At 45.2% G+C, this 22,758-nt stretch overlaps 2 protein-coding genes across 6 annotated transcripts in view; both read left to right on the top strand.

Moving 5' to 3' along the window:
• erbin (erbb2 interacting protein) overlaps positions 1–12,890 on the top strand; it is a 44,258-nt gene extending 31,368 nt beyond the window's left edge. For 2 of the 5 annotated variants that reach the window (XM_076163577.1, XM_076163576.1), the window contains exons 15-27: positions 535–643; positions 3,318–3,439; positions 3,873–4,046; positions 4,214–4,396; positions 4,504–4,621; positions 4,728–4,911; positions 5,002–6,532; positions 6,898–7,041; positions 8,267–8,323; positions 8,956–9,123; positions 9,364–9,456; positions 9,548–9,622; positions 9,882–12,890. In XM_076163577.1, coding sequence (XP_076019692.1) covers positions 535–643; positions 3,318–3,439; positions 3,873–4,046; positions 4,214–4,396; positions 4,504–4,621; positions 4,728–4,911; positions 5,002–6,532; positions 6,898–7,041; positions 8,267–8,323; positions 8,956–9,123; positions 9,364–9,456; positions 9,548–9,622; positions 9,882–9,989 — 3,066 coding nt within the window. In that variant the 3' untranslated portion in view covers positions 9,990–12,890. The remainder of the gene's footprint in view (positions 1–534; positions 644–3,317; positions 3,440–3,872; positions 4,047–4,213; positions 4,397–4,503; positions 4,622–4,727; positions 4,912–5,001; positions 6,533–6,897; positions 7,042–8,266; positions 8,324–8,955; positions 9,124–9,363; positions 9,457–9,547; positions 9,623–9,881) is intronic. The other 3 variants (XM_076163578.1, XM_076163579.1, XM_076163580.1) reach the window with 3 other exon arrangements.
• Positions 12,891–14,509: 1,619 nt separating this feature from the next.
• Positions 14,510–22,331, top strand: srek1 (splicing regulatory glutamine/lysine-rich protein 1). Its single transcript, XM_076164378.1, has 11 exons — positions 14,510–14,765; positions 14,899–15,032; positions 18,140–18,264; positions 18,372–18,629; positions 18,821–18,999; positions 19,114–19,244; positions 19,333–19,447; positions 19,548–19,646; positions 19,806–19,877; positions 19,995–20,109; positions 20,834–22,331. Exons 1-11 carry the CDS (start codon positions 14,632–14,634, stop codon positions 20,975–20,977), a joined length of 1,506 nt encoding a protein of 501 aa, XP_076020493.1. The 5' UTR covers positions 14,510–14,631; the 3' UTR covers positions 20,978–22,331.
• The last annotated feature ends 427 nt before the right edge of the window (positions 22,332–22,758 follow it).

The raw sequence follows: 22,758 nt of genomic DNA, 5'->3' as shown, positions 1-22,758 counted from the left end.
AGCAGTTGCAAGGGGCTGAGGCCTGGGAACAGGGAAGTTTCTCTGTAGTAATTCTCTTTCCTCGCGGAAAAAGAAATAGATCAGTGGAGGAGGACAGCCAGATGCGCCAAAGCAGAGTCAAAGCAAGACTAGTGAGTAAATTAAAAGATCTAAGTGTATAAAGATCATCAAGGATCTTTATTCTCCACATCTTGGCAGGTAATGGGTAGATGATGCCTCTCTATTGTGTTAGGGCATATGCTTAGTATGTACTGTAAGTAAATTGCCTTCCTCGGGCTTCCATCAGACTTTAAGCAGGTGCCACATACAAGTGAAGGTTGATAGGAGGCACTGTCAGATTTCTCAGTTTGGATTTTGACGTGTTGATTGCATTCAGCCTTTTTTTGCCGTTCGGTGGTGTGATGGCCAAATTCTCGTGCTCGGCCAATCTGGGGCACAGGGGAACAACAGGACTCTGTTTGGGTTGGAGTGCCCTGACAAAGCCCTGGTGATTGCAGCTTGAACACTCAACCCTTCCTCTTTTGTCTCCCACAGTCAAAGCCCCTTATTCCTCTCCAGAAGGAGGAGGACCCGGAAACCCACAAAACTGTGCTGACCAACTACATGTTCCCCCAACAAACGCGGCCGGACGAATGTGAGTACGGTGTGTTCAATCAAGATCTTCTTCTTATACTTGGACAATGACTCTGCCAGGCCGTTAAAACACTTCAACGCATCACTAATCCATGTGACGTGCTGTAGTAAATCAATCAATTCTTGTCCGTGTCTTAAAAGCTTGTTAAGTAAATCAAATTGGTATGAACACAGAGTTCTTGGCTTCACGTTCCAGATAAATCAGACATTGTCCCTTTTGCTTTATGGTGTTATTCATAATCATCACATTAGCGCAAAGGTTCATTGGAAGATATTGGCTAATTTCTGTTTGACAGAGTGTGAAACCGAAGCTCCAGACACTACCAGACAGATACCTCTGACCACTTTTGGTCATGCGGCGCCACATTTAGTGTAACAGAATGTGACTCTCTTGGGTAACCTGGAAGGTTCCATGAATGTATACTTTATAAGTGGATTGGTCATGTGAGATGGGAGGCTGCAGAAGAAACACTAGTCTTTGTCCCTTGTCAAGCATCTGTTCGTTTGGCGTGGTTTCCTATTACACCGTTGTTCCAGAGGAGATTACACTCACCCCGCTGACCCCGCTGACCCCGTTAGCTTGAGAGTAATTAGTGGTTCGAGCACGTGGGGGCCGAAAACTGTTATTGTTTTCCAATTTAAAAATAATTCCCAATCATCATTTGCTACGATGCGGGCAAGGGAATTGAATATCTTAAAACATATAACGCCCTTAAAAGGATTTAACTCTTCCACACATTATTTAGGTGAAAGGCAGGGATGTTGTTTTGATTTATGACCACTTGGATAAGAAGGCAAATATTGGAATTAAAAAGAAATAGAGAGAAGATGGGACTTGATGTGGCGCGCTGGATGGTAAAACTGTCTTTCTGTAAATCGCTATACAAGTACACTCCATTTAGCAGTGTGTATTCTCGTGTCTTCCACCTTTTTAGAATTGGAATATTCATGGCAATAGGCAATATTTGGACTCACCATCAGAAATGCCCCCACACGTCATGTCTAACTCTTTTCTGTTTGTCTGCCGGCTCAGTGATTTGCCGTGTGTTTGCACAGCGGAGACAGTTTTCCTTTGGTACATTTTCCAATGGACTTTGTCTGATTTCCTGGAAATCTGGAGGAAGTCACGTGATAATGTTTTACTACATTTTGACACACAGAGGACACATCACATGACTGAACACATTTTTAACCAGCATTTAGCTCGCTGACAAGTTTCTCAGCAGCCGCGCGGTTTGTCACGCACGCCGCGATCAACTGATAAGCTCTGTCCTTGCCATCACGTGCTTTTGGGTTGTTATATATGTCGCATACGTTGGATCTTCTCGGTTGTCAGGTATTCCTACATGAGTTACTCTGTGTTCTTATCAGTCGGCAGCTTCTTGTAACTAGTAGGAGCGTAGTAACCGCGAAATCTAATGCAACATGGCCGTTTTTGCGTGGCTGAATTTAGGATGTGAGACTACATCAAACAGGACGTGATGTACGCCGCACTGCAGTTTTGCGTTGGCCCTGTCGGCGTTCCACTAACAGGACAGAGACAACACAGAGCAGATGCAAATCCGGGCTTTAAAAGAAGCAGCGTCCAACCACCGCTGCCATGACATCATTGAAATAGTATTTGCGGTCTCGCTCCTCCCTCTGTAAACATTTATGAAGTATAAAGCAGTGGCAGTCAGGGAGTAACATTGTTGGCAGGGTTTAAAAGCATTCTAAAGCACTATTAATCTGTCACTCAAGCGTTGCCTTATTGTCAGCTAAGTAGCTGCACTCTTTTGCGTTGTGATCACACACACAATACTGATAATTATCAAGTGGGCACAGGTAAATAGCTCAAATGTTTAAGATGTTACAATGCCTCTTGTAATGTGAACATACTGGTACAAATGTGTACTTTTGTATTGATTAAGGTACACTACTGTGTTTGTTACATGTTAACTTTTTATTGGCTCAAGGAATAGTTCCAGACAGTAATCGGCGAGTTCAGGTGTCCGCTGAAAGGGTTAAGTGATGTTTAGTTCCTTCTACAGCCGTTCAAAGTATTTGCAAGCCCCGTATGAATTTAACGCCATCTCGTGGTCAAGGTCAGACATACATGAATTAACAAGTGGGTGTGGCTTACAAAGCGTAGCTATATGGCTGACAAATGCTCACCCCAGTGCACTGTGGGAAAGAGAAAGAGCCTCTCTGTTTTGGTTTCAAGCCTTCAAAAATGAAATTGTAATGTGTCATCATGTACTGCATGCATTTGACTTGATGATCAAGTGTGTTTATGTTGTCTAAGAGTCAAAGATGAACTAGATTTAATAAAAGTAATGTCATTGTTGTTAGTTTGGATGGCATCACTGTTGTCACTTTGTAGTTTGGATGACATCACTGTCACTTTGGTTAATTTTCATGACATCTATTGTTGCTTGATGACATCACTATTTCATGCAGCATGTGTGTTATGTTTAAAGTTACAATAGTGATGCCATCCACACTACTAACATGGTGTTTATGACATCAAATGTTGATGACATCACTCTGTGGCTTGGATGACATCACTTTCTCTGATTTACAGTAAGTAGCTACAGTCTGACCCAGATGTGTTGTACGTTACCCCCCAAGGAGCGCCACATCTATTAGAGCGAGCGAGACGGCGTGCCACCACATTTTGGCTTATCGTTGTTTTTCCGTTTCAGACATAGCGAACTCCGACTCTGAAAGCTTCAACCCGGCGCTGTGGGAGGAGCAGCGTAAGCAGCGAGCTCAGGTGGCCTTCGAGTGTGACGAGGACAAGGACGAGAGAGAGGCCCCGCCAAGGGTTAGTGCCCACCCGCATGTTTGTTGCTGCTCGTTTAATTGGAAAATGTGACAAAGTGTAGCGCTGACATGATTAATCCCTAATAGAAATGTCATTACTGTGAGCATGAGTGTGTTTTTGACCTTGACTTGTATGGAGATATCGGATAAAACTCTAAAATGTCACACTCCTGTTCCATTTTAATTGCTTTTAGGTGCACAGAATGTAGTGGATGATCTTAAGTCACCTAGTTTGACAAATCGCTCTCAGCTAAATTTGTATTACCTCTAATCAAATTAGGACTATGCATGCGTTGTATGACCTTTCTTATGTAATGCCCAAAGAGCACCAACAAGCCAAGTGCAGCCTAAATGGCGTTACTGTCAGTCTTAATATCACACCGAGCGATATTATACTTATACTAATACAATCATGTGTATCTCTGCTTCACCAGGAGGGAAACCTGAAGCGCTACCCTACGCCGTACCCCGACGAGTTGAAGAACATGGTGAAGACGGCCCAATCAGTGGCTCACCGACTACGGGAGGATGAATCCAGTGACGAGTCGGGGAGAGACGGAAGGCCTAATGAGCGGAACCACATTGGCGTGCAGGACGTGGGAGTTAAGGTCAGCAACCTCTCCTGACAGACTGGAGATCTTCTACTTGGAAACGATGCATCACTTGCGTCACTCTCTGGAATTTAAAAAGAATGAGAATGTGAAGTGAAATTTCAGTAACGGCTGTGGAATTGTTTTCAATATCGTGCCTTCATTTTTGGGCCGTACCATTGCAGGTGATCGAGGCTCCTTGCACTAATGGCAAAGCCTCAGACATTCAGCCCCAAGGATCTACCAACACATGTACCCAGAATTCCTCTACGCCTGAATCTCAAGACACATCGGAGTCCTACAGTTCGCAGAGAGTACCGCTGAAATCCTCAGAGACTTCTATGATGAACCACGAGGACACACTCGAGGTGCGCCTAACATTCAGCAATTTACCCTCACAACCGACTAAACAAGGAATGACGCAAGTGTATTATAAAGATGTCAATTTGAAAAAAATAGCTGCCTTTGTCTCCAGGACTCTGAGGAACTATCAGATGAGGAAGAGGAGATGAAAATAGCAGAGATGAGACCTCCTCTTATTGAGATCTCCATCAACCAACCCAAAGTTGTAACCTTGAGTAAAGACAAAAAAGGTAATAAAGGTATTTGCATATGTATGTTGCATCGTACGTTCATGAAGCGACCAATGACAGCAGCTAGGTGATGTTTATTGAGAGTGATTGTGTTTTTGTCTTAAAGATGACGGGAAAGATGCAGACTCATTGCTGGATGACACAGTGGCCAACAGTAACCAGAACAATAGTAACTGTTCATCACCGTCGCGCATGTCGGACTCTGTGTCTCTGACCACAGACAGCAGTCAGGACAACTCTCTTTGCACCCCAGAGAGAGAGACAAAAATGCCTTTCCTACCCAAAAGCCGGTAGAGTACCACTCGTCACGTTTTCAAATTGAAGAGACTTTCCTCCTGTTGTTGTACAATCTAAATGCCCCCTTTTGTTCTTTGTTTTAGGCAAGAAGATGAGAACATGAACCAGCATAAAGACACCACTCCTCTCCTCCATAATGGCAACGGCTCAGAAACGTCCCTACAGGCCATTCTGAAAACCCAGCAGGCCCAGCCAGAGAAAATGGGGGACTATGACCTGTCAATGGAGGCCAGGCTGGCTTTCATCGAGAAGGGAATTAACAACGGCATGGGAGAAACCTACACAAAGTGGGACCAGATTAATATGAATGTATCCAAGCTGCCGACGGACAACATGCTTCAGCTGGACTTGGACAAAACCAAGAATGGTTCCATGGCCAAGGTTGACCTAAATAACAAGCAGGGGTTTAGCAACAACAACATGGACCATTTACAAAATGGAAATCAGCCGGTCAGTGACTGCATCAATAGCCTGGGGAACAAAAGCCAAGCTGCATCACCGATGAGGATAGAGACATCTGCTCTGCACATGGTCTCCACAGGTGTGACAGCCAGCAGTGACATGTCTCTGTCTCGCAGCACAGAGGAGTTGTCCCCGGAGAAAAGGGGCCCGCCCCCCCAGGTGGTGAAGTCTCACAGTATCACCAACATAGAAGCGGGAGGCATGAAGGTGTACGCCTTTGATGGGGAAAGCGACTTGTGTGATGCACCGGGAGTCACCAGGATGGCGGGAGTCGGCCCGGGACCAGGAGCTCAGGGCCAGAGCATCATGAGGAGCAAGTCTGCCTCCTTACTGGATGACCAGTCTCTTCAGGTCTGCCCCAGCTCTTCTGTATCTTCCTCAGACCTGCTCTTTTCCTCCTCCAAACCCGCAGTCAACATCGGCAGATATCCAGTCTCCTCCAGCATGGCCATGGGCCTTCCTCCCCCGCAGTACAATGTGCAGTACACAAGCAATGCAATGCCTAAAGACGGCCTCTGGACCCAGAGGACACCCATGCCTCCGGATCACCAGGGCTACTTCCCTCCACCTCCTCCTCCGCACTCACTAGCCAACACCAACTACTCCAATCGTAATCAGGCACCTCCCTACCCTCTGCCGCCCCAGCAAAGGGGGCCTCCTATGGGCCCCAAACCCCCAGGGGACATGTGGGCTAAGGAGAGACTGCAGTCCACTGGGAGCCAGCCAAGAAGCAGCACTCTGCAGAGGCAAAGCAGCATCTCCTCCACCTCGTCCATGGGCGACCCGAGGCGCGTGCAGTTGCCCGAGGGGGAGTACATGACGTACAGGGACATACACACCCTCGCCAGAGGCCCGCTGGCCATGACTCACGCTATGCAGAGGCCCCTCTCGGCTCGCACTTACAGCATCGACGTCCCCGGAGCCCAACGGCCTCACAGCGCCAGGCCACAACCCCACGAGCTGCCCGAGAGGACCATGTCAGTCAGTGACTTCAACTACCAGCACGTCAGCCCCAGCAAGAGGCCCAACGCCAGGTTCAAGTCTGAGCACTCGCTTCTCGACGGGCCCGGAATGGGAGGTGTGCCGGGAAGGGTACCGTCTGACTGGAGAGACCAGGTGATGCGGCATATTGAGGCCAAGAAAATGGAAAAGGTAAACAATGTGAACAGCCCTGAATTGTTTTATTACCTGTGAGTAGTTTGGCCTCTTAGTGGGACAATTTCAAAGTTGAATCTAACCTCACAACTGCTCACACTTCAAGACGCACATATAAGTACAGTGCATGAGTTACCACAGCGGGGGTTAATTAAAAAGCTCCTACACACATAGCAGACAAGTAAACCGCACTAACTCAGCTGTAAGTGAAATCATTTAGTTTATTTGTCACATACCTATACGTACATGTAGTGAAAAGGTCTGTTCAGTGTGTCCTTCATGTGCTTTTCATTCGGTGGAGTCCATGGTCACCGCTGACATCGTGTTTGGTGTTGCCATTGCCATGTTGTCCCTGTGTTCAGAATGTGCTGTCTCGGTCCTATAATTCCAATTTTGCTCCGCTGAGCCGGTGTCACTACAGCAGCTGTAGGGATATGCATGCCAGCCAGGGGTCTCTGGTCTTTAGTGCCAGAGACGGACCGCACGCCGGAGCTCTGGGCTTCTGTGTGAGTACTGTGACTTGTAGTTAGTGGCTGCGGCGCATATTAAGCCAGAGCTTCCACTTCCTGCTAATTTCCCATCCTACAAAGAAAAGGAAATGTCAATTTCCTTCTCTCCTCGACCTTGGGCGATGATCATTGATCCCCAGATCTCTCACTTGTCCTTCTGAGGCATGTGAGGTCATCCAAAAGCTCCCTTAATACATAATCCATGTCCCTATTAGACATCTTATGTATTATTTGGCTTTGTAACAGGAGCTTTTTGGTGTAACAGCGTTTAAAAGGGGCTTTGTACCGTCATCAGATTGCTTTCGCATACATCCACGATCCTCTCAAAGACGACACAGTGATACATTATACAGTGATACAATTCCAATTCAAAGCAGGCCTAACCTAACCAGTGATTAAAAAGCTGCAGAAATGAACCGCAACCCTGATAGACTTTGATAAATCTGTATGTTGTCCGTGGTTGCGGACAAACTTAAAAGAATGGAAAACAGTTTCTGTCCTGTTATTTAGGAGGCTTCTCATTCCCAGTGACGCCGGGAATGAAAGGTTTACCTCTGTGGGCTTGTTTAGGGAAACGTAGCTTATTTTAGGCAAACTCTTGCCGAGATGTGGATGTTATGTTGTGTGTTCGGTAAGGCGCCCCTTTTAAACCCGCCTGCTCTTTAATCTCATAATCACCATCCCCTTTTTGCCTCATACCCACCACGCTCCACTTTAAACACACTGGCCTCCCCTAGGTTAGAACCCGTGATTGTCCCCTTTAATCACTCTTCCGTTCATTCATCATCCTCTCTCCCACTTGTAATCACACCAAAATCCCCTCATAGCCTTTTACTCTTGCTGTGTGTGGTTTATGACGGGGGGTGGGGCTGTGAAAACTGTTTGCCAAAGGTAAGTGCTTGCGTTTAAGTAATTACGAAGGCGCATCATATTGGAATGTGTAAAATTTGCCGTAATTAAAGGTGTCCTCCCTTCTCCCCATTTAAAAAGTAGCCGTATTTAAATTACACGGTGGAAAAGGGTTCCAAATTGAGTTTCAGTACTTTTCCTCTTCCAAACGAACGCCCCGCATCGATGTGCTGACGTGAAGACAGACGTGAACAAACGCCTCACGTCTGTATCCAAGTTCTGCTCTCACGTCAGCCTCAAGGACACACGCATCAACGCAGACTGAGCTTTGGGTCGAACATTCCTCCGTAGTCATGACTGCCTTCCCTTTCAGGATGACGTGTTCGGTTCCCAAGGACAGCAGAGCTACACCATGGATCCTCACAGAAAAGTAGGCAACACTAAATATATATACACAGTACATATCGCCGCTTATCCATAAATAATGTCAACATAAAACTCGCTGATGCTGCATTGTCAAACTGAAATGTTGTTTTTGTATTCAGGATTTACACACAAATCAAATTATAGAGCGCAGAATTGCCTCGGCGTTTGCGTCTCATTAGGCGGCCTGCATCTGATACCCGTGTTTATAATGTTTAGACCCGAAACAGCCTGCGTGCAGAAACGAGGCTTTTGCCTTGGATACGGAGGTAAACAAAACAGAAGTAACTATTCAACCGATCGCTTTCTCTCACGTCAAAGCAAGCCCCATAGGAAACTTTAATTACTTGTGTAGGTGGAGGAGAGGGATTAGGGCACTTTGTTGCACCTTGGGCGTGTGTGTGTGTGTGTGTGTGCGACAATCATCTCTGCTGCGTCACTCCTCGGAGGAAAATGTAGAATTGTTGTCACATGGGATGAGTCAGAGTGACAGATTTTCCATTACACCTCTGATTGATTTCCACAAATCACACACCCGAGAATATCTGATTATATATATACACTTGTTTCTCCTGTTCCATGTTCTCCGATATCCCCCGCGCTCTCCCCGTGTGTTTGACGCTGATCCGCTCTCCCCAGGTGCCTTTAATCAACGGTCAGATGGTCGCCCCCGGTCGGCCCCAGATGAGCCAGGCAACCATGGCCCGCCACCCTTCCAGAGAGCAACTCATCGACTACCTGATGCTCAAAGTCTCCCATCAGCCCCAGGGGCCGCCACGCGTCGCCCACGACACAGTGCAGCAAGAGGTGAGGGTGGCTTGCGTCTGTGTGTGTGTGTGTGTGTGTGTGTACGCCTGATCTGCTTCGTCTTTGCTTATTCTTTATCATTTGTAAACAAAACAACAATAAATTAAATCCGTATTTGTGCATTGTAACAAGCGGAATGAATATTGGTGGGGAGAATCAAGTGTGTCTTCTATCATCATGGTATCGTATGAGTGAATGACTGTAGATCAATGGCTGACGAAAGTGTGCGGTGTGTTTCAGATCCGTGTGAAAATGGAGAAGAATCCCGAGCTGGGTTTCAGTATATCAGGAGGAGTGGGTGGCCGGGGGAACCCCTTCAGACCGGACGACAACGTACGCTCACGTCGACCGTATTACTTCCTCCTATTAGAACTCCAGACGATATTTGTCTGAGCGAACGACTAATATTCATTTTTTGTTTCAGGGCATCTTTGTGACCAGGGTTCAACCTGAGGGGCCGGCATCTAAGATCCTTCAGCCTGGAGATAAAATCATCCAGGTACGCTGCTTTTTTGTATTTTTCACAAATCGGTTGCCCACACACACACACACACACACACACACACACACACACACACACACACACACACACACACACACACACACACACACACACACACACACATCATAAAAGAGCAACAATGAACAACTATTCCTGTTATCATTTCATTTCTGTTCATGTTTCTCCAGAATATTCCTCACCTCTTGCATACCGATCGGTTGGCTTCATTTTAACCCAACCATCTGTGTTTTTTCAGGTAAACGGCTACAGCTTTGTGAATATCGACCACGGGGTGGCCGTCTCCCTCCTGAAGACATTTCCAATCACGGTGGATATGATCATCGTACGAGAAATCCCAGCGTAGGCCGACGGGCCGGGCACAAACTGACCTCTATGTGGACATAAAAGGAGAGGACACAGACTCTCATATTTTTTTATACACAGAAGAGACTATCGGTCTATCGATACCCAACGCGGCAGGGGGGGGGACTATTTATAGTACCGGTATTCAGAGCCTCCACGAAACGGGCAGAAACCACTGAGCGCAAAGTGGATCAAAGTGAGAAGGAGGCAAACATCCATAAGTCCAAGTCCTCATAGGCCATCACTGTGGTATATATTTTTATATAAAGGAAGCTGGAGATGTGATCTGCTCCCAAACAAGTAACTGTGGTCTCTGTACAGATCTTTGTTTTTCTTCTCATTAACCCTTCATCGTTAGGTAGGTTTTTACTTCAAGTCAAGGACATGAACTGAAGCTGACCACTAGAGGGCAGGGCTCCCTCTCTTTTATCATCCTTTTTTTTTTTTCTCCCCCTTTTTTTTTCTTATTTTTTGATCATTGACTGTTTATTTAAGATGATGAATCCATTTTCTGGTCTGCTGTGTGATCTTCTGTGGGGGCGGGGGGGGACAGTGTTACGTGCTTTTATTGTGTGAAGACGAATGTAGAGCGTGGTGGTCGTTTCGATTTAGGTTTTTTTTGGGGAAGAATTTTCATCTTTTGACTGGGAAGACTGAAGAGCCCAGGAGAGGTGATAGAGCAGGGAGGGGGGGAGGGAAGAAACGATCCTCGCTCCACGTGTTCTGTACTCCAGAAAGCTGTGAGCTCCCTCTCGTCACCTCTTCACAAACCGTTAGCTGTGCAGTCGGCAGTTTATCTGTGAAGAAAGTTCTTCACCGTATGAATGAATCCCGACTTCACAGATGTTCTAAAAAAAAAAAAGAAGAAGAAATGCTGTCCGTATGTGATCAATTTGCAAGACCGGGTATGGAATGGAAAATTTAAATTGTGCTGGTACAAGACGGGACAGATGCTGTGTGTGTATTCGCTCAGCCTTAATCTGCTTTGCCAGGCTTTTCGTTCAAACCAGAAACAAATGTGATGGTTCTGCTAGTTAACCAAAGCAAGTTTGGGAAAAGTGGACAGGTGGGGGTTGGAGTGCAAGAGACAACGTAGAAAGAGTGGCGACAGAATCAGAGCCAGGGCCGAGTCGGTCCTGGTGCGTTCACACGTTTTATTTTGAAAGGGCTTCATCTTTCAGGCAGTGTAGTTTTAAAAGGTTTTAATGTGAGCGTTTTTGTTTTAAACATGGGGGAATGACCACAGTTTGCCTTTGTGTCTGTAACATATACATGTTAAACCATATACCATCGTTTTACTCCTCACCATGTCGCGTTGTGTTCTTCTTTGCTGTACAGAGAATTACTTTGGGAGAGAAGCAAGTAGTCAAGTGCCATAGACCTTGAACTGTTTGACTAGGGGGGTGACCTTTGACCCCAAGACCCAAGCAATATCCACTTGTTCACAACACCGAGTACAATTTGCAGCATAACGGCTTAAGAGCAATATGGAAAAGCCTTTATTTTCATTCAGAAAAAAAAAGCATCCGATGGCATTTTTAAGGAAACAAAACTTTTAGTAATCCCTGGTTTTACATGATTTTTTATATTGTAGAAATAATCTTTTTGTAATGAATTGGCACAGGAAGTAATTACAGTATAGTGCTTACAAGAAAATTAGATTTCTCTGCATTGCGTAACAGTGAATGTTTAGCGTCTGCCCGAGGCTTTTGACAGGCTTACGACCAAGCTTCTGTTGTTTAAAGACACCACGACTCCTAACGTTCATTTGTGCAAAAATAACCAACTTTTAAAAAAAGGAAAGGAAAAAAAAAAAAAAATCCGATCAGTGCTTTTTACGCTTTCTGTTCACGTTTGTCAAAAGGATTTTTTTGCATCAGAAGGTGAAATGTGTTTAAATTAAATGTTCTGTCCACTTGATGTGATCAAATGTATCTGTACCTGTTTGCATGAAAAATGAACCTATAGAGAATAATTATTCCATGAGACGTGTTTCCAAAGAGAGGTGGAAATGATAACACACCATGTAATGAGCCCCACAAAGCCCAGCGGTAAATCTGTGACCACTCAATTGTTTTTTAGAATAGATCATTTCATTGAATCCATAATTGGCATTCATTCATCTATCATACATCGCCTGTGTATAAGTAGTTTGATCCATACTTAGATGCTTGTGGTACTATCAAACCAAAAGGTAAACACTGTGGTAATGACTCAAACTTTGCCCCTTCATAAATAACGATTATTGTTCCTCTAAAGGGTCGAAGTGAAGCTGCATCCTCACATTTTAAAATTGAAAAGGCCTTTAGATTGATCATTTTTTAAGCAGGCTAATGAAAATTTCAAAATAAGATGTGCATTTCCCTCCCAAAAACCTTCCACACAGCGTATTGTACTTTACAGACTAAATCTCTTGTCGATATTATTTGTGTTAACTTTCACTTAGACTTTCTAAGGATAGAAGGCAAACAATTGAGATAATTGTCACTTTATATTCACAGCAAATAAATGTACCTGACAACGTAGACAATCTAGCGAGATAATATTTTGACACGTTTCTTTACCCAACTTGGTCTGTGTTTCTTATGCTTCCATGTTGCTCTTATTTATTTAGAAGTCTCCTGTGAATTTTAGACCGTACTAATCACACTGTACATACGTAAACAAAATGAGAAAAAGAGTTAATAATGGCATTAGTGACTTGGGATTGTAAAACCAGCAATAAATTGCAATGCAGAGGCAAACCCTTTTAGTGTATAGCTAGTATTTCTAAGGTTTCTCTGGAAACAGCCACAGTAAAATGATGATTGATATGCATTTACCCAACATTCCAGATTTTGTACATAATAATCCTGTTTCTGAGGTAACCTGTGGAAAATAAACTAATGCTCTTTAAGAATGATTTTTTTAATTTTTGGTATTCATTCTTTGGCTGAGAGGAGGTTACTTGATCGGTTACTGGGCTGAGCATCAAGTTTCCTCTGTTTTGCTCACAAACATCCTGTGTTTCTCCCACAATAAAGAAGAAAAGGTCATGTTGCCCTCCGCTAACCCATGACCCAAATAAGCAAAGCTTGAAAGAAATTGTTTTGTAAGATTATGAGTCATTTGTGAGCTAGATCACCCCTCGTCCCCTTATCTGGGGTAAAGACACTACACGTACACTGACTTTGAATTGTTACACCAAGAACACGTTGAAGGAATACTTGCATGTTTAATTTTACTGTATTTTGTCCTTTTGTGTTAGATTCTTGTGCTATTTGCCCCTGAAAATTGTGGATGAACTGATCGTGATTCATCCTTTTTCTGTTGCCTAAAATGCGATTACATCATTTGTCCAGCAGATGGCAACAAAGATCGTTTTTAAAAGCACAAAAAAATCCTCATATTTCTCTTCCAGACTTCAGATACTTAACAACCAAAAGCACCACGGCTCAGATTACATACTGGCAATATCAACATATTTTCTAATTCTGCTTAATAAAAGCCTATGCATGGTGTAATGTTTCATGCACGGTGTAATTTGTAATACAGCCCTGTGTTGCCTTCTGACAACCATCCTGTTTGGCGGTTGCAGCCTTGAACAGGAGGAGAGGTCTTTGGGTGGAACCTGACCTTTTCCGGACCTTCCAACCTTTTTTCCCCTAAACCACAGATCGCCTCCACTGTGGACAGCCACGTCTGCTAGCCTTGACCCTGCAGTATTTGCTGTCTTTCCGTTCCACAGCCTCAGCACAGTGACAGCACAGACAATTCTACCAGGATGATCTCCTTTCCTGCTGATGACCACAAAACGATGTCTGACCTCAGGGTGGTTGACAGGACAATCTCTGTGATCTGGAGCTTCCTTCCCAGGGCAACTCTCATCTCCCATTGGCTGTGTTTTACAGCATGCTTTGCTTGGCTGTACTCCAGGCTGAAGGGTGTGGTGATGTGTGGTGCCTTTCCTGTGCTGGATGTCTGCAAGCGTGATTAATACTTTGTTGTGTTCCCACCTGTACCTTGCCTGTGTCAGTGCCACTTTGCAACCACAAAGGATGTGCGCCATGGTTCCTTTCCGTTCACACAGCTTGCACAGCGGGTCCTCCCTCACCCCCACCCCACCTCTGCAGATTTACCAGTCCAGTCCAGGTCAGCCCATGTAGTTTTTCATCAAAACAGTCTGAAGAAAATGCTTTTTGACCTTTGAGATGTCCGCCCCGTGATCTCTGCTCTGCCTCTACACATCAACCTACAGAGAAGCTACAGAGGGAAAAATCTGCCTTGTCACTCTAAAGAGTTGCTCTTGAACTGTTCTCCACTTTTATTAGGGAAGTTTAGAATAATATAATTTTTCTGATACATTGTTGAGTTACTTCTTGATCCAAATCATCCTATTTAACGGTGGTGTCACTCAAAATCCACTAGTTATCGATTTAATAGCTCTCAAATTCAAATTCTACACCATCATCTCAGGTCAATAGTCCATTCTGTGGTGTGATTGACACTCCCGTCCTGTAGGTGGCGGTAGTAGACCTGAATGATAATTGCAAAGGTCGTGCGTGCATCACGAAGCGGCCGCTCCGCTCTAGTTCAGGGAGAGATAAGCACTATACAAAAAAAAAATTATACGTAAATAAAGCTTGTAAATACATTTATTGTGCATGAGAATGAGCGGGATACCAGGGACCGCTGTCGTCCAGGTCACCAACCTGTCCTCGGCCGTGAGCAGCGAGCAGATACGCACCCTGTTCGGCTTCCTGGGAGACATCGAGGAGCTGCGGCTCTACCCGCCAGAGTAAGTGCAACCAACCTCGGCTTAGCTTATAAGGAAACACCGTGGACTGGCGGCCTTGTCTGCGGTCCACGTAAATGACACCCAACCTGCTTTAATTTTGTTTTTAATTTTTTGCGTATTTCTCTCTCCGCAGCAATGCTCCTCTGTCATTCTCCTCCAAAGTGTGTTATATTAAATACCGAGAGCCTTCTAGTGTTGGTGTGGCGCAACATCTCACCAACACTGTGTTTGTTGACAGAGCCCTGATTGTAGTGCCGTGTGCGGAAGGTGAGTGCAAACACGCTGTCAAAACTCTACAATGTCTGTCTCAGTCGACTTGTTATGGCCTTTGAATCCAACCTTCATGTGTTTGGGATGATTTCTGGAGTTTCCTCACGTGGACATATGGCGTTTTTTTGTCTCACTGAGGAGTTCTTTCTTTAGTATTTCATAGGTATTTGACACAGGTGACAGGCAGGTCGTAGCATCTCATATCATAGAGGTTCTGTTATGTTTGGTGTCACAAGGTGGTTAATATAACATCAGAGCTTCATTATAAACAGTTGTTACATTATATAAACAAGGAAGCTACATTAAATCAACTTAAAGTGTCTTGGTTTGGTGTTGGCTCACATACAGACCACCAGAACAGCGTCACTGCACCTTGGCAGACTGCACAGGTCTTTGGAACTTCATTGGTGGGATGGAACACATTCCTCAATCCTGATCCCTTGGGGTACCACACCACTGTGTGTTTTCCATCCCTCCCCTGCTGTCCCTCATACCTGCTGTGGTATTCAAGGACCAGGATTGAGAACCTTGAGTCGGAGCAAATCCAATACGTTATCTATCCTAAGATGGAAACGTCTCTTAACCCCGAGTCTGTAGGACTTGGAACGGGTTTCCTATAACGGTTCCGTCACTGGCTCCAATAGCTATCAGATCCCTACCCGTTCCAGTACATGCGGCCAAATCCGCGATCAAATCCCTCCACAAATTCATCTGTCAAGTTGAGTTGAAGCTGTTCTGGCAGCTCAACCGTGGCCCAACACCTTCCAGTGCGACCCTTTACGTTGTAATCCCTCTTAATTTGTCAGCCGTCTAGGTTTCTGGAAGCAGTAGATTTTCTTTTCATACAGCCTGGTGATTACTGTAATGGAAACTATGAGCAACACAGCTAACGTTCTCCCTTTTTCTCTCTCTCTCTCTCTCTCTCTCTCTATTTGATTTGATGTTGTTGCTGCTTTTTTCCTGTAAATCTCCCCTTCCCCTTTTTTTGTTGCCACACTTTGTGTATAGTCATGACAAAAACAAATGATATCACCTCTAACATGATGCTTTTGTCCACGTGACTTGGTGCGAGATGGCTACTGAGTTTATTAATTTGGTTTTGTATGTTTTTTCTGTGTGATTATGTGTGCATATCAGATGACTAGACTGGCCCAGCTGTTACACTACACTAGCCTGAGTCAGGCATTGTTTTCCAAGCCACTATCCCCGATCGGGCCAACGCAGCCTTCAAGGGGGGAATGTGACCAGGAGAATAGCCCGCTGAACCTTCCAAGATGGACACCTTGTCTCTTTTATTTGATTTACGTTTCTTTTTGGTTTGTTTCCTTTCATACTTTCCCATGTTGTCCACTCTCTCCTGTCTCTATCTAGAAACTACAGTATTGCTCTGGCGTTGTATTTATATTTGTTTCTTTTTGGTTTGTTGTTTTGATTATTGTCCAACCCCCCACCCCCTCTCTCTTTCCGCTACAGCTGCAGCTTGTGTGTGATTGAATTCTGGCCAGAGTATTGCTACGGCATACCGGTGGGATGTGTGTCACACATGGGATGCTAGGAGGATGACTAACGCTTTACTCTCTTGTCTCCTACGCCCGTTGATGTAGTGAGGGGGGCTAGTCGTTCAAAGAGTGAGACTCTGAAACAAAATCCACGCATCTCATTCGGACACTAGAGTGTTTAAAGCTCCTCTCACACTTTTCAACCTGTGCCCAGATTAGCAGAAGCAGATTTCCTCACAGCTGGGATCCTTTGTATGATCCTCACTGGCACCACACGCACACTTACAGACGCATTTAAGCATTTAACATCATCTTTCTGACTTGGAAAGTTGTGATACAGGCATTAATGCTTTGCGTCAAAACCTATTTGAATGTGTGAATGTGTTCAAAAAACTTGTATCAGAATAATTGCACTGCAGGTCTTGATGCCCAATTCCGATTTCTCTTTTTTTCCTGACTATTTTTGCAACGATTTCTATACATTTTAAGGCCCATAAGAAGGATTAGAGTGTATTTCGAACCAGACTGTTGCATTTTAGGATGTGCAAGGATTGGAAAAGGAGCTGTAATCTGTGTTTTTGAGGACGGCTGCTTCGGCAGATACTCAATAGGAATCAATACGGGACCTTGAATTGATTATTTCCGTTTTAAAATCGTGAAGGTATTGCTGGATTTTGTCTTTTCTGCTTGTGCGTTCACAAATCCCTCGTCGAATATTTGTCTCGCACATCAGATTATCCGAGAATATCCAATTCCCCCGCGCCGCCTCCTGGTCCCACACGGGCCACGTGTGAGCGAAATATCGGAATTGGGTCACTTGTACCTCGCAGTGACAATCTAGTTGTAGTAAATGAATGGTATGTTAATGCTGCCAGCCTCCAGCTACGGCGCAGAACCATCATCATTACATTCTCACGTCATCAGGACTTTTTGTAACGGCTCCTTTCCCCAGCACAAAGAAAGTGGCAAATGTTGAAAATGAGAGTGAAACTGAGCACGATTTTTTCCTAAACCGTTGTTGTATTTGGCTTGAAAAGTCTTGGTTAATATTAACCTTTACCGCTCTTTAAATTGTTGTTCTTCTCTGTATCTTGATTGTCCTGTGTGCTATTAGTGATGCAGCCATTGGGGTTTGTCATGTGTTGCGCATCTTTCCAACACTGCGAAAACGAACGCCCCACGGGAAAGCGCCCATGCTTGATATCGTACGGTTCATGAGCAATATGTTTCCAGTACAGGTGACCCATGCATCAAAGTGTTGTTGACTCAATTCTCTGCACTTGTTTTTTCTTTCTTCTTTTCCTTTTTTGTTTGATGTATGAAAAGAGACCAAGGACAAAGTCAGTCTTCTTTTGCTTGTGAGAATAAGTTAAAGATTTTGTTGCACATCACTTGCCAGTAATGCTTAAACTCATAGATGCAAGGTTAGGATGCTCAGTCTCCAGTATGCCAGTGGTTAGACAGTAGCAGGCATGTAAAGCTGTATGGGGGGAAATGTATACGCTCCTCCTCTCTAGAATACAGTGGGCTAGTTGTGCAGACATAGAGGAGACAGAGAGGAACGCAGCTCTATTTTCTTCGCCAACATCTGCTTCTGTCTTGCAGGGAAGATTCCGGAAGAGGCCAAGGCTTTGTCGCTTTTGGCGCCCACCGCCCCGGCACCGCCCAGTCTGATCCCCGGCGGAGGACTCCTGCCGATTCCCACTCCTGCTCCCGCTCCCGTTCAGAACGTGAGCGAGCCTCTTCCGGCCTTTCCTGCTTTTCTCACGTGTTGCCTGTGGTGGTTCATCATAATGTGTGTGTGTGTGTGTGTGTGTTTTGCCCTTTACACCTACAGCTGAACCTTCCCTTAATAAATCGGGCATCCACTGGCGTGGACCAACCAACACCAACAACACCAACACCAACACCACCAACAACAACAACAACAACAGCAGGAGCAGGAGCAGCAGCCGCCACCGCAGCAGCAGCAGCTGCAGCCGCCGCCGCTGCAGCAGCAGCTTCACTCTCCCAGCCTCCACTCATGGGAAACGTGGATCCTTCTAAGATCGATGAGATCCGGAGGACGGTCTACGTCGGCAACCTGAACTCACAGGTAGCTACGCTCGATCTTTCTGTTGTGTTAAGTCGACTATGTTTGCATGAGCTTGTTGGAGATTTGTTTTCATCCCAGTTGAACCAGAAGAGTTTGGACTGGTCCTAAACAAAATTCCTTCGATCTTGAGAGAGATTTGAGCCGGGAGGTGAAAGTTTGATAATTCCTTGTTGTCTGCGCTCTGTCCTCAGACCACCACTGCAGATCAGCTGTTGGAGTTCTTCAAGCAGGTGGGAGATGTGAAGTTTGTGCGGATGGCCGGAGATGAGACTCAGCCGACGCGTTTCGCCTTCGTGGAGTTCGTTGAGCAGGATTCTGTGGCCCGGGCCCTGACCTTCAACGGGGTCATGTTTGGAGACAGACCGTTGAAGTATGTTGTCCTCAGTTGTTTAACTGTCTGTCTGTCCCAGGACACTCTTAAGTGCTTATGATGACTTGTGCGCATGAGTTGCGTTGGGTGTTGAGGTTGGTTGATGTCTTTCAGGGTGAATCATTCCAACAATGCCATCGTGAAGCCCCCAGAGTTGACCCCACAGGCTGCTGCCAAAGAGCTGGAAAGTGTGATGAAGAGGGTGAGGGAGGCCCAGTCCACCATCGCAGCCGCCATAGAACCAGGTACACCAGAATGAACTCACCTACGTATCGGGACGGGTTTAATGACACGGGAGTGCAATTGTGCTGAGTTCCACCGCTTTTGCTTCAGTAGAAACAAAGAAGCGCTCCCCCAGCCGGTCAAGGAGGTCGCGGAGGTCTCGCTCGCGCTCGAGGTCCTGCTCACATTCTAGGTCGCGGAGGAAAAGGTCCCGTTCGAAACACAAGTGAGCAGTCATTAATGGAAACATTACATTACGTGTTTGCCTTGTACGCTGCTTTGTTTAGTTTTTTAATCGATTCTGCGATGTGCCGCCATTGAAACAGACCCGCTCTGAAGACGTGGCCCAGGGCCGACACTTCCCGGAGCGGCCACAGGAAGCGCTCTCGCTCCAGAGACAGGAGACACAGTCGCAGTCGGTCGAGGTGCGTTTGGATCAAACAACACAAAAAGCGCCAAACTCCAACCTCACTTTTAAATAAGCTACATATAAACACGTACGGACGGTGGCATCTCATCCCAGATGTTCTATTGATTCATATACGCTCCATTCAATGTACCTAATGCAGTGAATGTGTCTTCAGGGGTCACAGGAGGAAGAGCAGGGATCGCTCAAAGAGCCCTCGGAGGAAAGCCAGAACACTTTCACCGAAGAGGTAGAAACCTCTCCGCCCCGCCTCACCCTTTACCCCCCAGATGGACTGTACTAACTCATCTTCTACAGCTTGAGGAGCAGCCGACATTCTCTTATTGCTGATGTTTGCCTCTTTCAGGAGTAAGAAAGATAAGCGGAAGGAGCACAGCAGGGACAGGAAGGAGCGCTCCACCTCCAGGAAGAAGAGCCGCAAAGACGAGGAGAGGATCAAAAGCAAACTGAAGCCAATCAAGGTAAGGACAGTAAATGCGGCGTCCCTACAACATGCAAAGATGGATTCAAAGGTTCCTTGCTGATCAAGTATAACAAATAGAGCTGCACAAACCTTTTCACTCTGGGCAGCAACTCACTCTCCACACGGATTGCTTTTAAATTCAATTGATAAAGAACATATAAAGGCCAGAATTACTTTTCCCAACAAGGCCCCAACAAAACGACCTTAAAAGAGACGATGTGTGATTTTATCAATTGGTATAGTCCTCTTGTTTAACTGCCTTCAGTGTTATCTAGCTTGAGAATCACAAACCACAGGAACACACATCTGCTCCTGAACGACGTCAGATGTTAGAACGATGTCGATGATAACGATCAGCAGACAGCCGAACAATCGCACATCAGAAACCACAAATCTTGCAGATGCCAGGGCCACATTGCACTGCAGTCTTGTTTTCTAGATGGCGGCAGGTGCAGAATGAGATTTGCAAGGAGTTGAGAAAACAACATTTACACTTAATCAACGTGTCATTTCCCACAGTTGCAGCTCATTACACAGTCAGTGAATGTGCCCGCCTACTCGCTGGTTTACGAGAGTTCACACGGCGGACAAAGGTGGAATCGGTCGAAAATTCATCTCATTCATTCATGTCCGCTACCTGTCGCTGTGACCTTTGACATGTCGTCCCACTCTCCTCACTCCTGTTTGTTTACCGGTCACCTGAACGGCTTGTTGCGTTTCAGACGGAAAGGGACTACGAGAGCGACAGAGAAGACTCGGCCACGCCCAGCGAGGACATGGCGTCGTCACCCTGTGCCAAACACAACGGCAGCTACAAGACCTACTACGAGGACGAGGGGTCCGTGGGCGCAGAGAGCACCAAGTGAAATGTCCCCGCTCCGCGTGCATCACTACCGTGCGCCAGTGCGTTTTCCCCCCTTCCTCCCTCCCTCCCTCCCTCCCATCGAACAAAACGGTTTTAAAAAATAGCGTCACTTTGAAACACAACACGCCTCGGTGACGCAATTATTATTTAACTCATTCACGCCTGGAGAGCAAGTGAGCATTAGATGCAGCTGCAGTCAGAGCCTCAAACACTGTGAAGATCGTGATCGAGAGCGTTACCAAAGCTCCCTTTCTTATCTCGCGTAGCTTTCACTCTCGCTATGAAGATATTGCCGACTCTCACGTTTTCTATTGTAGTCCAGCCGCAACGAAACCCTCAGACTGAGCTGAACACAGGCGAGCCGTTTTGTTTCCGTCACCAACACTCTCAATACGCCAAAAAGCCTCCGATGCCTCCATCAGTTCTCTGTACGCCGCGTTTGATGTTTCTGACGTTTGACAAGTTTGGCATTTAACTCAAAAGTGTCTGTGTGCTCTTATTGCAATATTTGAATCATAAATCGGACCTTTTACTTTTGAAGACTGCCTCATTTTAACACACTACTACAGATAGAAAACTATGATTCCGTTTCGCCGATTGGACTCGACTGAATGAAGTTTGCGGGATGGCAAATTAAGAACTGTACAATATCGTCAGTGGATTTGTAATTTTGCTGTATACTAATAACCTTAATGAAGTCCTCAAAATTCTGTCATTGTTATGAACGTCTCTCTCTTCAGGCTCCATTTTGAACCACATGTTGTTCCTTCGAATGCTTACTGAGTTTCTCACTTACTCACTGTACGACACCTCATACAGAATGATACACTTTCCGGTGAGATGTCACGGGGTGTAACTGTCATTTTTGTCTTTTTTTGGATAAAGCACAGGCCTTGGCGGTTGTGTTGCGTTGTCAACTTCCCACTTTCTGTTTGTGTAGCACACAGAAATCTCCTAAATGCTCATTTGCTCTGTGGCAGAAATCCGTAAACTTGAGCTCCGCCGTCGGTGAAGCTTCCGAATCCCCCCCCCCCCTCCCCCCTGAGTCCTAACGATTTTATCAAAGTGCTGTAATTATAAGAAACTCTGAATCTTATTATACTGTTTCTGTAAGCGGTTGCAGGTTTTTAGATATTTTGAATCGTGGAATTGAACCGTTTCGAATAGCCGTCGACATAAACACATTCTGATGCGTTTGTTTGGTTTTTCTGGATGTACATTACTACATTTACATGCTTAACGTTTTGTATTCCCTCGTAGTTGCAACCATATCACAATGAATCATGCTCCTTTTTGTTGTTATTGATGTAATGCTGTGATACAAAAAAAAAAAAAACTACCCACTGTCTCATAGTCAGAGTTCAGGCATATTGTGTAAAATATCGGGGGTGTAAAAAAAAAAAAAAAATCACGTCTCAGTTCTGAAAACTGAAGAAACTGTGAGAGAAGTTCACAAACAGGTCAAGCACAGATGGCCTCGACTGAGACTGTACAGATCATTTGAACTAATTGCGGAGACTTATTGACAGATCCAACCTGGATTTATTGTTTAGGAGATGGAAACGTTTAACCTATTAGGATATTCTATTGAACCTATCGCCAGGACACATTCAGTCTTTACTAATAAATAGCTGAATAGCCCCGATTGTGGATATTTGTTTTATTATTTAAACAATTTTCCATCGTAGATTTTCAGCCATTATTGATGTTAACAAAAGCCAGTATTCATTATTATATCATTAGAAAACAAACATCTTCTGTGGACTTCATCATGATCTGTGC

Source organism: Genypterus blacodes, unplaced genomic scaffold (assembly GCF_046128005.1).
Source record: "Genypterus blacodes isolate CSIRO-AG114 ecotype Tasmania unplaced genomic scaffold, CSIRO-AGI_Gbla_v1 ptg000133l_1, whole genome shotgun sequence".
Lineage (NCBI taxonomy): Eukaryota > Metazoa > Chordata > Actinopteri > Ophidiiformes > Ophidiidae > Genypterus > Genypterus blacodes.
This window is presented reverse-complemented; position numbering and strand designations above follow the sequence as displayed.

What these genes read in the sequence shown, in the direction of transcription:
- srek1 (XM_076164378.1), top strand. Translation starts at nt 14,632, where the DNA reads ATGAGAATGAGCGGGATACCAGGGACCGCTGTCGTCCAGGTCACCAAC. An exon ending in CTCCCGCTCCCGTTCAGAAC is followed by an intron (nt 18,265 to 18,371) that starts GTGAGCGAGCCT and finishes TTACACCTACAG; the next exon opens with CTGAACCTTCCCTTAATAAA. An exon ending in GCAAACTGAAGCCAATCAAG is followed by an intron (nt 20,110 to 20,833) that starts GTAAGGACAGTA and finishes GTTGCGTTTCAG; the next exon opens with ACGGAAAGGGACTACGAGAG.